Raw genomic sequence first — 11,782 nt, forward strand, 5'->3', positions numbered from 1 at the left:
CCGCCCCGAAGCCTCCTTCATCCAGGGCGTCTTGGGTCCGCCCTCTCAGAAGCAGGCCCAGTGCCCTGCCGGCCCGGCTCCCAGCACGCAGATCTGGGCTCCGAGCTGCCCTGGGGGCCAGACGTCCTTGCCTCACCTCTCCCTCTCGGGAGGCTGGCCCCGTCCACGTCTCCCCGTCTGGCTTCCCCTGCCTGGTCTGGGCCCCCGTGCGGCCCCCGAGGGAGTCTGGACTCAAGCCCTCCCTCCTGCCTCCTGAGGAGTAGCCATGGCCACCTACAAAGTCAAGGTGGCCACGGGTACCGACCTCTTGTCGGGCACGATGGATTCCATCTCGCTGACCATTGTGGGGACCCAAGGAGAGAGCCACAAGCAGCTGCTGAACCATTTTGGGAGAGACTTTGCAACTGGGGCGGTGAGTATGGGCCTGTGTGTGTGTGCATGGGTGTGATTTGTGAGTCTGTGTGTGGTGTGTGTATGTAAGTGTGTGTGATGTGTGTGAGTGTGTATGTGTGTGGCATAGGAGTGTGTTTGGGGGTGAATGTGTGTGTACGTGTGGTGGGGGGGGCTCTGAAAGTTCCCAAGGGCAACTCCAGATGCCCTCCCCCCTCCGCCTTCCCCCCAGACCTGGCTCCCAGGGGTCTCTGCTCTCTGGGCCATCCTGCCTCATCCCCGGTCTGTCACCTCCCGCCCCTGTGTGGCCATTTCTCCTCTCTCCCTGCCTTTTCTCACCTCTTCTCGCTTCCTCTCTATCACTCATCCACACCCCTCGTCTCGGCCTCCCCCCCATCCCTCTCCCTCCCACCCTTACTCTTCCCGAGGGAAGTTCCATCATAACTGGCTTAAATGCACATTGGATTCTCTGTGACTTAAAATGTCATCAGACCAACCTGTCCAGCGGGGCCCGCCTGCTCCATGATGGGAGACACCCTTTGCTGGTCCCTCAGCCCTGATTCCGAGTCAGGTCCAGCCACCTGCCTCTACATCCTCTTAATTGGGCACTCTGTCTATGTGTCCACTTCTGTCTCTCCACATCTTCATTGACAAGTAGGAGCAAAGGGGGCTGGCAGGACCACCTCTGCCTCACTCTAAGCCTGTAGGAGGTCTGGGGGGCCCTGGACCCCACCTGGACCCCTTTGGGGTCCGCCCCCCGGGGGGCCGCATGGCCTCCTGCAGCCTCAAGTGGCTGAGGAGGGCGGGAGGGTGGGGCCTGGGGAGGGTGGCTGTGAATGGAGTGGGGGGGTATCCTTCCTGCTCAGCCCTGGGTAGAAGGGCCCAGCAGGTGCCCGCCGACTAGGAGTGGGGGGAGGAGAAACCAGATCCAGATCGAGTCGTCCCAGCCCAGCGCGGTGAGCGCAGCACCCCCTCAGCAGAGCGGAGCCTGGGTGAGGGCCCAGATCGGTGGGCGGGAGGCCCAAGGGGCCAGGGGCCAGTCCTGCCCGCTCACCCGGCCCTGTGCCCTGGCCAGGTGGATGAATACACCGTCCGGTGCCAGCAGGACCTGGGGGAGCTCATCATCATCCGCCTGCACAAGGAGCGTCACTCCTTCTTACCCAAAAACTCCTGGTACTGTAACTACGTGCAGATCTGTGCGCCCGGCGGCCGTGTGTACCACTTCCCCGCCTACCAGTGGATGGATGGCTACGAGACCCTGGCGCTCAGGGAGGCCACAGGCAAGCCCTCGGCACCCCTCCCGGTGCCGCCGGGCCCCTCGCTCCCACCTGTCACCCGCCGGGCCCCCACAGGGACTCCCGGGAACACCTGACGCTCTCGCGCATCACCCTGGGTCATTGCCGCCGCGGGGCCCAGCGCCGGGCTGCAGCCTGCAGGGACAGACAGGAAGGAGGTTGGGGCCACCCTCAGGGTCTCAGGACCCCAGGTCCGGGCTGAGACAAGCGTGCTCTCCATTAGCTCCCCCTCAGTCCTACCCCTGACTCCCGCCACTGCGGAGACCCGTGGCTGCGCTGAGTACGGGCCTCGGGTGCCCTGTCTGTGCCACGTGCCGTGTCTGCCGCTCCAGAAAGACCCCCCCGTGACTCCAGCGAGGTCCATCCCTGCAGCAGGAGGCCTCGTCACTCTGATGGGGAGGCCCCATCGCCCCAGCTGCTGCACGTTCTGTCAGGAAGCCGTGTTCGCTCAACACGTCTCCACAGGACAGAGCGCGAGGGTCTGAACCTTGTCATAGGAGCCCTGGGCGTCTAACTGCGCATTTTGTGGACTTGAGGGGATGTCCTATGGCCCCAAAGGCCTCCCTACCATCCCATTAGGACACCTTATATCTCTAGCAGGGCTCAGTGCTGCTCCAGAAGCCCCCCCCCCCCCTTCTTCCATCAAGGCTCCATCATGGCCCAGCACGAGGCTGGGTTTTCCCTGGTGCCTGGTCAAGGCCGCCGGGCTATTCCCCCAGTCACTCGGTTACTGCCCTGGAAGAGGGACAGGGAGTGTCTAAGCTCCTTGCGTCCACCCCCTGCCACCGCCCTTGTCTGGTGGCCTTGGCTCTGCTTCCTGATACGCGGCTGCTACATGGGGACTACAGGCTTGTCCTCTTCTGTCATCTTGGCCCCACCGTCCCAGTTTCTGTCTAGACTCCCTCAAAGTGGACAGGAGGGCAGGGCACAGACATGGGGGGCGGGCGGGGGCTTGGGTCTCCCCCCCCCCACACCCCCAGGCAGCTGATCACCTTCCTCCATTTCTCGTGTCCCCGGCAGCAGGGGCACTGAGCGAGCTGGGGAAAGAGGCAGGGGTGGGGGGGAAGGCAGGCCTTGGGGAGGGTGGGGAGGGCCAAGGGGAGAGTCTCACAGGGGGGCGGGAGCATCTTCCCGCAGCCATAGGTCTGAGTGCATGGAAGCAGGGGAAGGGCAGGAATGGGGCCGGGCGGGGCAGCCTCGGGGAGAGCAGGGCGGGGAGGCCTGAGTCACTGGCTGGGCCCCTCACCGGGGGATAAAGCCGAGCAGGGTCTCCGGGTTGGACAGTGTCCACCCAGAACACAGCATAAGCTGAGGGACGTGGAGGAAGGGGAGGGTGGCAAGCAGGGCCTCACGGGAAAATGATGGGGCTGCTGTGTAGAAACGTGCCAGCCTGGGACTACCCGCCGGGACGTCCGACAAAGTTCGGAGCCCAGCTGACCGTTTCCTCCTTGTAAAATGAGCACGCCGATCTGGTCCCTTGGCTGAAACTCTTGGGGCCAGGGGTGTTTTGAAATTCAGATTTCATTTAGAGCATGTGCGCACATATGCATCTATACCGATATATACCATTCACACGCTCCATACGTTATGCCTTGCATCCACAGGCGCATCCCCTAGTCAAACATATGAATATTTCTGCAGCCAAAACTATGAATAGTTACACCAAGTGAGTTCAATAAAGACTGTGTAGAGCCTCGGGTCCTGCCCACCAAGGTATTTGTGCCTAACTTGTGGAAAAGACGAAGTTGATTTCTATAGTTGTTTGGACTTTGGAATTGTGGAAGCTGGCTCTCCGGCCTATACAGAGTCACCTGCCTTGCAAGGTTGTCCCTGTGTGGATTAAATTATGATTGTTTTTTAAGTTGATTTATTTTGAGAGAGAGTGATAGAGAGCACGTGGGGGAGGGGCAGACAGTGAGGGAGAGACAGAATCTCAAGCAGGCCCGGTGCTGTCAGTGCGGAGCCCGGCGCGGGTCTTGAACTCACGAACCGGGAGATCATGACCTGAGCCCAGAATCGGAGCGGTCGCTTAAGCGACTGAGCCACCCAGGTGTCCCTGGATTACATTATTAACAGAAGTAAAGTGTTTACAAAGTGCCGGGTACGTAGTAAGCGCTAAATAACTGTTCTTCAATAGCGTTTTAGTCGGCCCAGAAAACGGACCACCCAGCTTCGTAGAGCGAGGGGGCGGAGGGTGGTCCTTGATCCTCTCCTCTGAGTTTTTGGGAGGAGACACGCGCCCCCTCTTCCTGGGTAAACCTTCCCATTCCTGCTCTGGGGCCCCAGGGCCAGTCTAGAGGGCTGGAGCTGAATTCGGATCCTTGAAATGGGCGGGGGTCAGACCCTGAGCCTCCTCTTTGGTCTCCCGGCAGGAAAGACGACAGCGGACGACACGCTGCCGATCCTTCTGGAGCACCGCCGGGAAGAGATCAGAGCCAAACAGGACTTCTACCAGTGAGGAGAGGGCGACCGGGGCTGCGGGAGGTCAAGGGGTGGTGGCGGTGAGGAGGGCGCGGGGCGATGGCTTGGCCTTCGGCCCGTCCTGGCGCATGCGCATCAGGGCCCACAGTCTCGGCTTCTCTCCGCACCGCAGCTGGAGGGTCTTCGTTCCCGGCCTACCCAACTACGTGCACATCCCCAGTTACCGCCCGCCTGCGCGGAGAAACCCCAACCGGCCTGAGTGAGGACCCGAGGCTGCCCTGGGGCCCCTTCCGTGGCTGACCCCTGGGCTCTGCCCCCTCCACCTTCCCCGGGGCTCCGCAGGTGCCAGGCCCCAGCCCTGCACTATCTCCCACAGGTGGAATGGTTATATCCCCGGTTTCCCGATTCTCATCAACATCAAGGCCACCAAGTTCCTGAACTCAAACCTCCGCTACTCCTTCATCAAGACGGCCTCGTTCTTCTTCCGCCTGGGGCCCATGTGAGTGTGCGCGAGTGAGGGGTCCCCGTCCCGGCTCCGCGCCCGCCTCCCCCGCAGCCCCCCCCCCCCCCCCCCCCCCGGAGCTCGCGACAGATCGCCATCCGGGCGGGCAGAGAGCTGAGAAGCCAGGACCGGGGAGCCCGGGAGGTGGCCCCAGACCCCTGGCCGCAGAAGGACCTGGTGCTCTGGGCCCGGAGGCCAGGCGGCCAGGGGCCTCGGCGGGGCTGGCGGCTGCCTCTCTGAGCGTCTCCCCCTCGAACCCCGTCCCTAGGGCGCTGGGCTTCAAACTCCGCGGCCTGGTGGACTGCAAGCAGTCGTGGAAGAGGCTGAAGGACATCAAGAAAATTTTCCCTGCCAACAAGTCCATCATCTCCGGTACGAGGGGCATCGCGCACCGAACCCGGGGAGCCACGCGGCCTCCGGCCGGAGGAGCGGCGGGCGCGCGCTGGAGGCGGGACCCCCGTCGGGGCCGCGGGAGGCGGGGCGCGGGGTGAAGCCGAGGCCGAGGGGACCAGAAGGGCGGGCGCGCCCCCTGGCGGCCTCAGGGAAAATGCCGCCCTGGGCGTCTCCAGCCGCTCAAGCGGAGGCTGGGGGCTTTCTGGGGTCCCCGATCTTCCTCTGTCCAGGGCCTCAGCCCCACGCTTCTCTGTCCCTGAGGATGACCGGGTACCATCTCCCCCTCCCCAGAGTACGTGGCCGAGCACTGGACAGAAGACAGCTTCTTTGGGTATCAGTACCTCAACGGCATCAACCCAGGCTTGCTCCGCCGCTGCACGCAGATCCCAGACAAGTTCCCCGTCACGGACGACATGGTGGCCCCGTTCTTGGGCGAGGGAACGTGCCTGCAAGCGGAGCTGGAGGTGATGCCCCATCCGGAGGGGATCCCTGGCCTCCCCGTCTCTCCCCACCCACCTTTGCTGTCCCCAGAGTGCCCTCCGCTCCTGCATTCCCGCTCGGGTCTCTGGCCAACCCCTGCCCCCTGGGGGCGCGGGGCACTCCGCACCCAAGGCGTGAGTCCCAGGTCCGGCGCGTTGGCGCTCACCTGCCCTCCCCTTTCGGCCCCCTTCCAGAAGGGGAACATTTACCTGGCCGACTACCGCATCTTGGAAGGCATCCCCAGCATCGAGCTCAACGGAAGGAAGCAGCATCACTGTGCCCCGCTCTGCCTGCTGCACTTTGGCCCGGAAGGGAACATTATGCCCATCGCCATCCAGGTGCCTGTGGTGCAGGCGGGGGGCCGCTGTGTGAGCGTGTTGCCAACGCGAGAGCCTGGTGTGTGGCCCTGTGTGTGAGCCTTGGACTGAGGCCCCGGTGGCCCTACAGACCACTGGATGCTTGTATGCCGGTGCATGAACTCGGGTCTCTGGGCGTGCACTTGTGTGCAAGTCCCCGTGCGTAGAATGGGCACACTGGGTGCGCGCGCACAGAGGTGACCAGATGGGGATGTGCTTGGTTGTTCAAGCTTGTCTCTTTGGGTCCAGTCATCCATTTGCTCGAGAAGCCAACACCTGCCGTGGGCCAGCCCTCTGCTGGAAACACTGAGCTAATCAGACGTGGCTGCTGCCTTGAGAGAGAGTGGCCTGGCAGGAAAGGGAACCGAGGTACTATGTTTCCAGGGGTCTCCACCAGCATCATGTCCAAATTAGAAAAAGGCATCCCTCTGGGGACGGGGTTCAGCCAAACTCTGATGTTCCTGGCTCATTAGTGGAACAGCGTAGGCTAGATTCCAGGGACTTCCTCTGCCCCAGGGGGCTGGGTACCCTTGCGCAGTGCACAACTCCTGCAGCTGAACGGGGCGACTGTGGGGTTGAAATAAGGGAGGCTTCTCAGGCAACTTGTGAGCTGCTTTTTCTTTTTCTTTTCTTAAGTTTATTTATTTTGAGAGAGAGAGAAAGAGCACAAGCAAGGGAGGAACGGGGGGCGGGGAGAGAATCCCAAGCAGGCTCCACACAGCCAGCACAGAGCCTGACCCGGGGCTCGAACTCCCGAACCAAGAAATCAGGACTGGAGCTGAAATCAAGAGTCGGATGCCTAACCCACTGAGCCACTCAGGTGCCCCTTGTGCTGCTTCTTAAGAAATGAGTGGGAGCTTCCAGGTGGGGGGGGGCGGGGAAGGCATTGCAGGCAGAGGGGACATCAAGAACAAATGTGAGGCAGGAGGAAGGGCCCTGGTGTGCTCAGGGGACCAGAGGGCCTCGAGTGTATGGAGTGGCATTTTTACCTCCTCGGGCTCTTCTCTGCCTCCTTCCTGCAGGGGGGGCCCGTGTGTGTGTGTGTGTGTGTGTGTGTGTGTGTATGTGTGTGTGTGTGTGTATGTGTCCGTCCTCACTTAACTCTCCCTCCTTCCCCGTCCCCAGCTCAGCCAGACCCCGGGGCCCGAGAGCCCCATCTTCCTGCCAAGTGACTCGGAGTGGGACTGGCTGCTGGCCAAGACGTGGGTGCGCTACGCCGAGTTCTACTGCCACGAGGCCATCTCGCACCTGCTGGAGACACACCTCATCGCGGAGGCCTTCTGCCTGGCCATGCTGAGACAGCTGCCCATGTGTCACCCTCTCTACAAGGTACGGCTTTGGCCCCGGGGGCCTCAGAAAGGTACCTGGCTCGCCAGCAGGTAGAGGGACTCCACTGAGACTCGGGGAGGCAGCCAGGGACCCCCAAGAGCGGGCTCGGGGTGGGGACTTCCTAAAGTCAGAGGGCGTAGCGCTGCACAAGGAAGGGGGTGCCCCGTCCTCTGGGGGGTAACCGTGGTCCTCTCTCCTGGTCTGTCTCCCGTAGCTCCTCGTCCCCCACACCCGCTACACCATCCAGATCAACAGCATCGGGCGCGCCCTCCTCCTCAACGAGGGGGGGCTGTCTGCCAGGGTAAGACGTGTGCCCCGAGCCCAGCAAGGCACCTGCTACCCTGCCGGCCTTCATGGGGAGGCGAAAAGCTGAATTTCCCACTTGAGATTGGGAGGGGGCACGGCCGGAGGGGACCGGTTTACAGGGGTGCAGAGGGGGGCACTGGCCCGGAGTGTGGACATGCATGGGGTGGGGGCTGGAGGGGCATCGCTGGGCTGTGTGTGTGACGGGTGTGACCCTCAGCAGGGAGGCCCTGCCAGCCTCAGAGTCTGCCTCCTCCCCGACAGGGCATGTCCCTAGGCCTGGAAGGCTTTGCGGAGGTGATGGTGCGGGCTCTGTCAGAGACCACCTATGAGAGCCTCTACCTCCCCAATGATTTTGTGGAGCGTGGGGTCCAGGACCTGCCGGGATATTATTACCGAGACGACTCCTTGGCGGTGTGGGACGCGCTAGAGAGGTGAGGCCGGGCCCGCAGTGGGTGGCACTCGGGCGGACGCCCTCACATGCTGGAGCAGGATCAGGGAGCTTTTAAGGACTTGACCCGAGCCTGGGTCTGATGCTGTGTTTGCCCCACAGCACGTGCCCGCCCCCAGGCCTGGGGCGGCCAAGGCCAGGGCATCCTGGGGGAGGTAAGAAAAGTGGGGAGGGCAGGAGGAGGATCCAAACTGAGGCCTGCCCCCCCCCATCAGGTATGTGACCGAGATCATCACCTACTATTACCCGTGTGACGCAGCCGTGGAGGGTGACCCAGAATTGCAGTCCTGGGTGCAGGAGATATTTAAGCAGTGCCTGCTAGGGCGTGAGAGCTCAGGTAGGGGCCCGGGGCTGTGGGATGGGCCCTCCCGGCTGGGCCACAGCAGGTCTTGTTGGGGACCGAGGGAGCCAAGTCTCGGAGAGGCTGGGGAAGGAAACGTGGCTGCCCGTGGGTCCATGCGTGAACTCAGGGGCTGGGGGTGGGGGGCAGGGTCATCTCTGCGGACTGAGATACGGGGCATGAGCTCAAACAGGAAAGGCTGGAGCATGCTGGAGGTGGGGAGGCTGGGAGGGCCCAGGAGGGCGGGAAGGAACATCCTGAGGTCATCACTTGGGTACCACTGAACCAATATTCAGTGAGCATCTGTGATGCGATGACGCCGTGCTGGTGGCTAGGAGGCAAAGGGAAGGAGAGATACAGGTGCCTGCCCTCAAGTTCACGGTCTCCAGGGTGGGGCGCCCACTCAAGTACATGGGCAATTATACTATCTCGGGACTGCTGCAGGCGGGGCCGTGTGCAGGAGCCCAGGGGAGGCACCTGATCCGGGTGGAGGAGGGGCGGGAGGTGGAGGGAGAGCAGGGGGAGAGCAGCATGCTGAGATGCAACATCTGGGCTAACATCTGGCCAGGACCTGCAGGACGGGGAGGTTAGCCGGGAGGGGCCGGAGGGGGGGTTGAAGAGCTCTGGGTGGGAAGCCAGAGTGGGCAGGGGGAGCACCGAGAGCTCAGAGGCCCCAGCTACTGCTCTGAGGGTGGGGGTTGGCCAGGCTCTCCGTGGGGCTGAACCAAGGCTGAAGCCATGAGCGGGGGACAGTCGCGGGCCCTGGTTCAGGAGGTTGGAATTACCCTGAACACTAGAGGGGGCCGTGGAGGCGTCTGCAAGGAGATCAGCTTTGTTTTGTTAAGTTTATTTTTATTTTGAGAGAGAGGGAGAGAGAGCGAGCATGAGCAGGGGAGGGGGGGGCGGGTAACAGGTAAGAGAAGCTGGCAGCTACATTGGGTGTGAGACCAAGGGCCAGGCTACTGAGAAATCCATCTGGCGTGAGTGCAAAGGTTCAGAAGAGTGTGTGTGTGTGTGTGTGTGTGTGTGTGTGTGTGTGTTTGGTGGGAGGGGACTGTGCTGAGTCAGGGCAGGAAAGCCAGGATTCTTCCAAAGCCTTTCCCCTCCTGAGTCCTGGGACCAGAGGGGCCCCCCCTAAGGGAGCTGGAAGAAAGACAGGAGGGCCCGACCTCGGACAGGTGCCCGGAGCTGCTCCGGAGGACCTCTGGTCAAGGCCACTTGGGGCCGCCTCCCAAGGTGGTCTGGACGGGGGCGGGTGAGTGGGTGGGGGATTGGAGTTATGGTCACAGGAGGGCCAAGCGGGCGGGATGAGCGCCCCAGGGAGGTGGCAGCTTGGAGTGTGGGCCGGACGCGCGGGAGCCGGGCCTGTTGGCGCCCTCTGCCGGCCATCGGGGACCAGGCGGGACTGACGCCGCCTGGGCGTCCCCGGGGGGGCGGGGGGGGGCGGGGGGGGGGGGGGCCCCCCGCCGGGCGGGGGGGGCCGGGGGGGGCCCCCCCCGGGGGGGGGCCCCCCCCCCCCCCCCCCCCCCCCAGGCTTCCCTCAGTGCTTGCGAACAGTGCCTGAGCTGATCCGATATGTCACTATAGTCATCTACACCTGCTCCGCTAAGCACGCCGCCGTCAACACCGGGCAGGTACCTACGCCCCCCAGCCCCGGCCCCAACCTCAAGCCCAACCTCAGCCGTCATCCCTGGTCGGGCCTCCTCCCCGCCAAGTCCCAGCTTCCGTCCCTAGCTCAGTAGAAAGCCCCAGCGTCCCGGGGTGCTCTCTGACCCCCGCCTCCCCCCGCCGCTGCCCCACCTCCAGCTGGAGTACACCGCCTGGATGCCCAACTTCCCGTCGTCCATGAGGAACCCACCCATGCAGGCCAAGGGGCTGACCACTCGGGACAGCTACATGGACACGTTGCCGGATGTGAAAACCACGTGCATCACCCTGTTGGTGCTCTGGACCCTCAGCCGGGAGCCTGATGACAAGGTGCCCTGGGGCCGGGGATGGGGTTACCCCGGGGGCAGGCGGAGGGAGGGCTGGGGGCTGGGGGAGGGGTGTCAAGGGGGGGAGGGGAGGGGCAGGCTGCGGAAAGCGGAGAGCTGGGGGCCGGTCGGTCGCAGCTGCCCCGTTCCGTGTCCGCAGCGGCCCCTGGGCCACTTCCCTGACATCCACTTCGTGGAGGAGGCCCCGCGGAGGAGCATGGAGGTCCTCCGCCAGCGCCTGGCCCAGATCTCGCACGACATCCGCCAGCGCAACAAGGACCTCCCGGTCCCCTACTACTACCTGGATCCGGTGCTAATAGAGAACAGCATTTCCATCTAGGGCCGCGCTCCCACCTCGCCTCTCCTCGCCTGCATCCGTTTTCAAAAAAAAAAAAAAAAAAAAAAAAAAAAAAAAAAAATTGTCACTTCAAACAGCCGTGGGTCAGCCAGTGTGTGTGGCCATTTACGGAGGGTGCCGTGGGGTGCGGGGGTGCGGGCTGCGGTGTCCCGGCGCCCACACTGCCGTGCCCTTCACCGCAGTGGGGTCCAGGTAGGCTCAGGGCGGCGCCAGGCCCCTCGTCTGCCCCCCACCCCCCACCCCATGTCCAGGCCAGGAGGCTCTGGAAGGCGGTGATGCCTTGCCGCCGGGGCTCCTCGGTGACATCCTGGGAGGTGACAAGGTGCTCTTGGGGACCGCAGCGGGAGAGCAGGCCGGGACCTCTGCACCCCATGCGATACCCCGGCCCTGTCTTGCAACCCAAAGCGATTCTGGTCCACCTTAAGTCCCCCTGCCTGGGGACCCAGACCACTGAGGGCCCCAGTTCCCCAGAATACCTACCCAAGGACAGAGCACCACCTGCCCCCCACCCACCTAGTCAGACAGATTCCCCCCCCCAAGACTAGTCCAACTTGGAACAAATTATGCATCCGCCCAGGCAAGAGACCACCCTGAGCCCAGCCTGCCGCTCAAGCCCGAGGGCCCTAAGCTCCACCTACTGTGAACCCGTGTTATACTAAACCACACTGCCAGCCACCGTCTCACCCCAGGCTCTGCCCACCAAGGAGCCCAGCCTGCTCCGTGCGCCCTCCAAGTAACCTGTTGTCTCCAGGATCCCTTCCCCACCCACTCTTCTGGAAGCCGAGAACCGCCCCCCACTTCTTGCCCCCGCCCTGGGCCTTGCTTCGTTGCTGACATCCCAGAGGGGCACATGGGCTTGGCCTGTGGAATTGACCTCGGGGAGTGGGTCCACCTGGCCCGTCTGGCTTTTGGTGGTAGAGGGTGGGGGTGGGGAACTGCACGGTGGGGGCAACGTCAGGTCCCCCCATACTGAATTCGAACGCCCCCCCCCCCAAACCCGGGAAGCACAGAGTCTCCAGTGCTCCTGTTAAGGCCCATTCGTTCTCGTGACCCTGTTTCTCCCCCCAGGTTTGGCGCGGGGTCCCCCCTCCCCCACCCCGGCCGCTGTCAGCGGGAGCATGGTCAGCTGAGCAGTTGGTGATCACGTTGCTGGGGGGGCGGGGTGGGGGAAGGATCCTGTGCCTGGGGGTG

The 11,782-nt window shown here is 63.4% G+C and overlaps 1 protein-coding gene across 1 annotated transcript; it reads left to right on the forward strand.

Annotated features, from left to right (window-relative positions):
* ALOX12B (arachidonate 12-lipoxygenase, 12R type) lies at positions 1-10,616 on the forward strand. Its single transcript, XM_040453305.1, has 15 exons — positions 1-412; positions 1,466-1,670; positions 4,058-4,139; positions 4,279-4,365; positions 4,483-4,605; positions 4,877-4,980; positions 5,293-5,465; positions 5,676-5,819; positions 6,963-7,166; positions 7,381-7,467; positions 7,734-7,903; positions 8,136-8,257; positions 9,794-9,894; positions 10,067-10,237; positions 10,394-10,616. The coding sequence occupies exons 1-15, from the start codon at positions 266-268 to the stop codon at positions 10,571-10,573; spliced, it is 2,100 nt and encodes a 699-aa protein (XP_040309239.1). The 5' UTR covers positions 1-265; the 3' UTR covers positions 10,574-10,616.
* The last annotated feature ends 1,166 nt before the right edge of the window (positions 10,617-11,782 follow it).

The sequence above is a fragment of the Herpailurus yagouaroundi genome, unplaced genomic scaffold (assembly GCF_014898765.1).
Source record: "Herpailurus yagouaroundi ecotype Mexico unplaced genomic scaffold, PumYag 208, whole genome shotgun sequence".
Classification (NCBI taxonomy): Eukaryota; Metazoa; Chordata; class Mammalia; order Carnivora; family Felidae; genus Herpailurus; species Herpailurus yagouaroundi.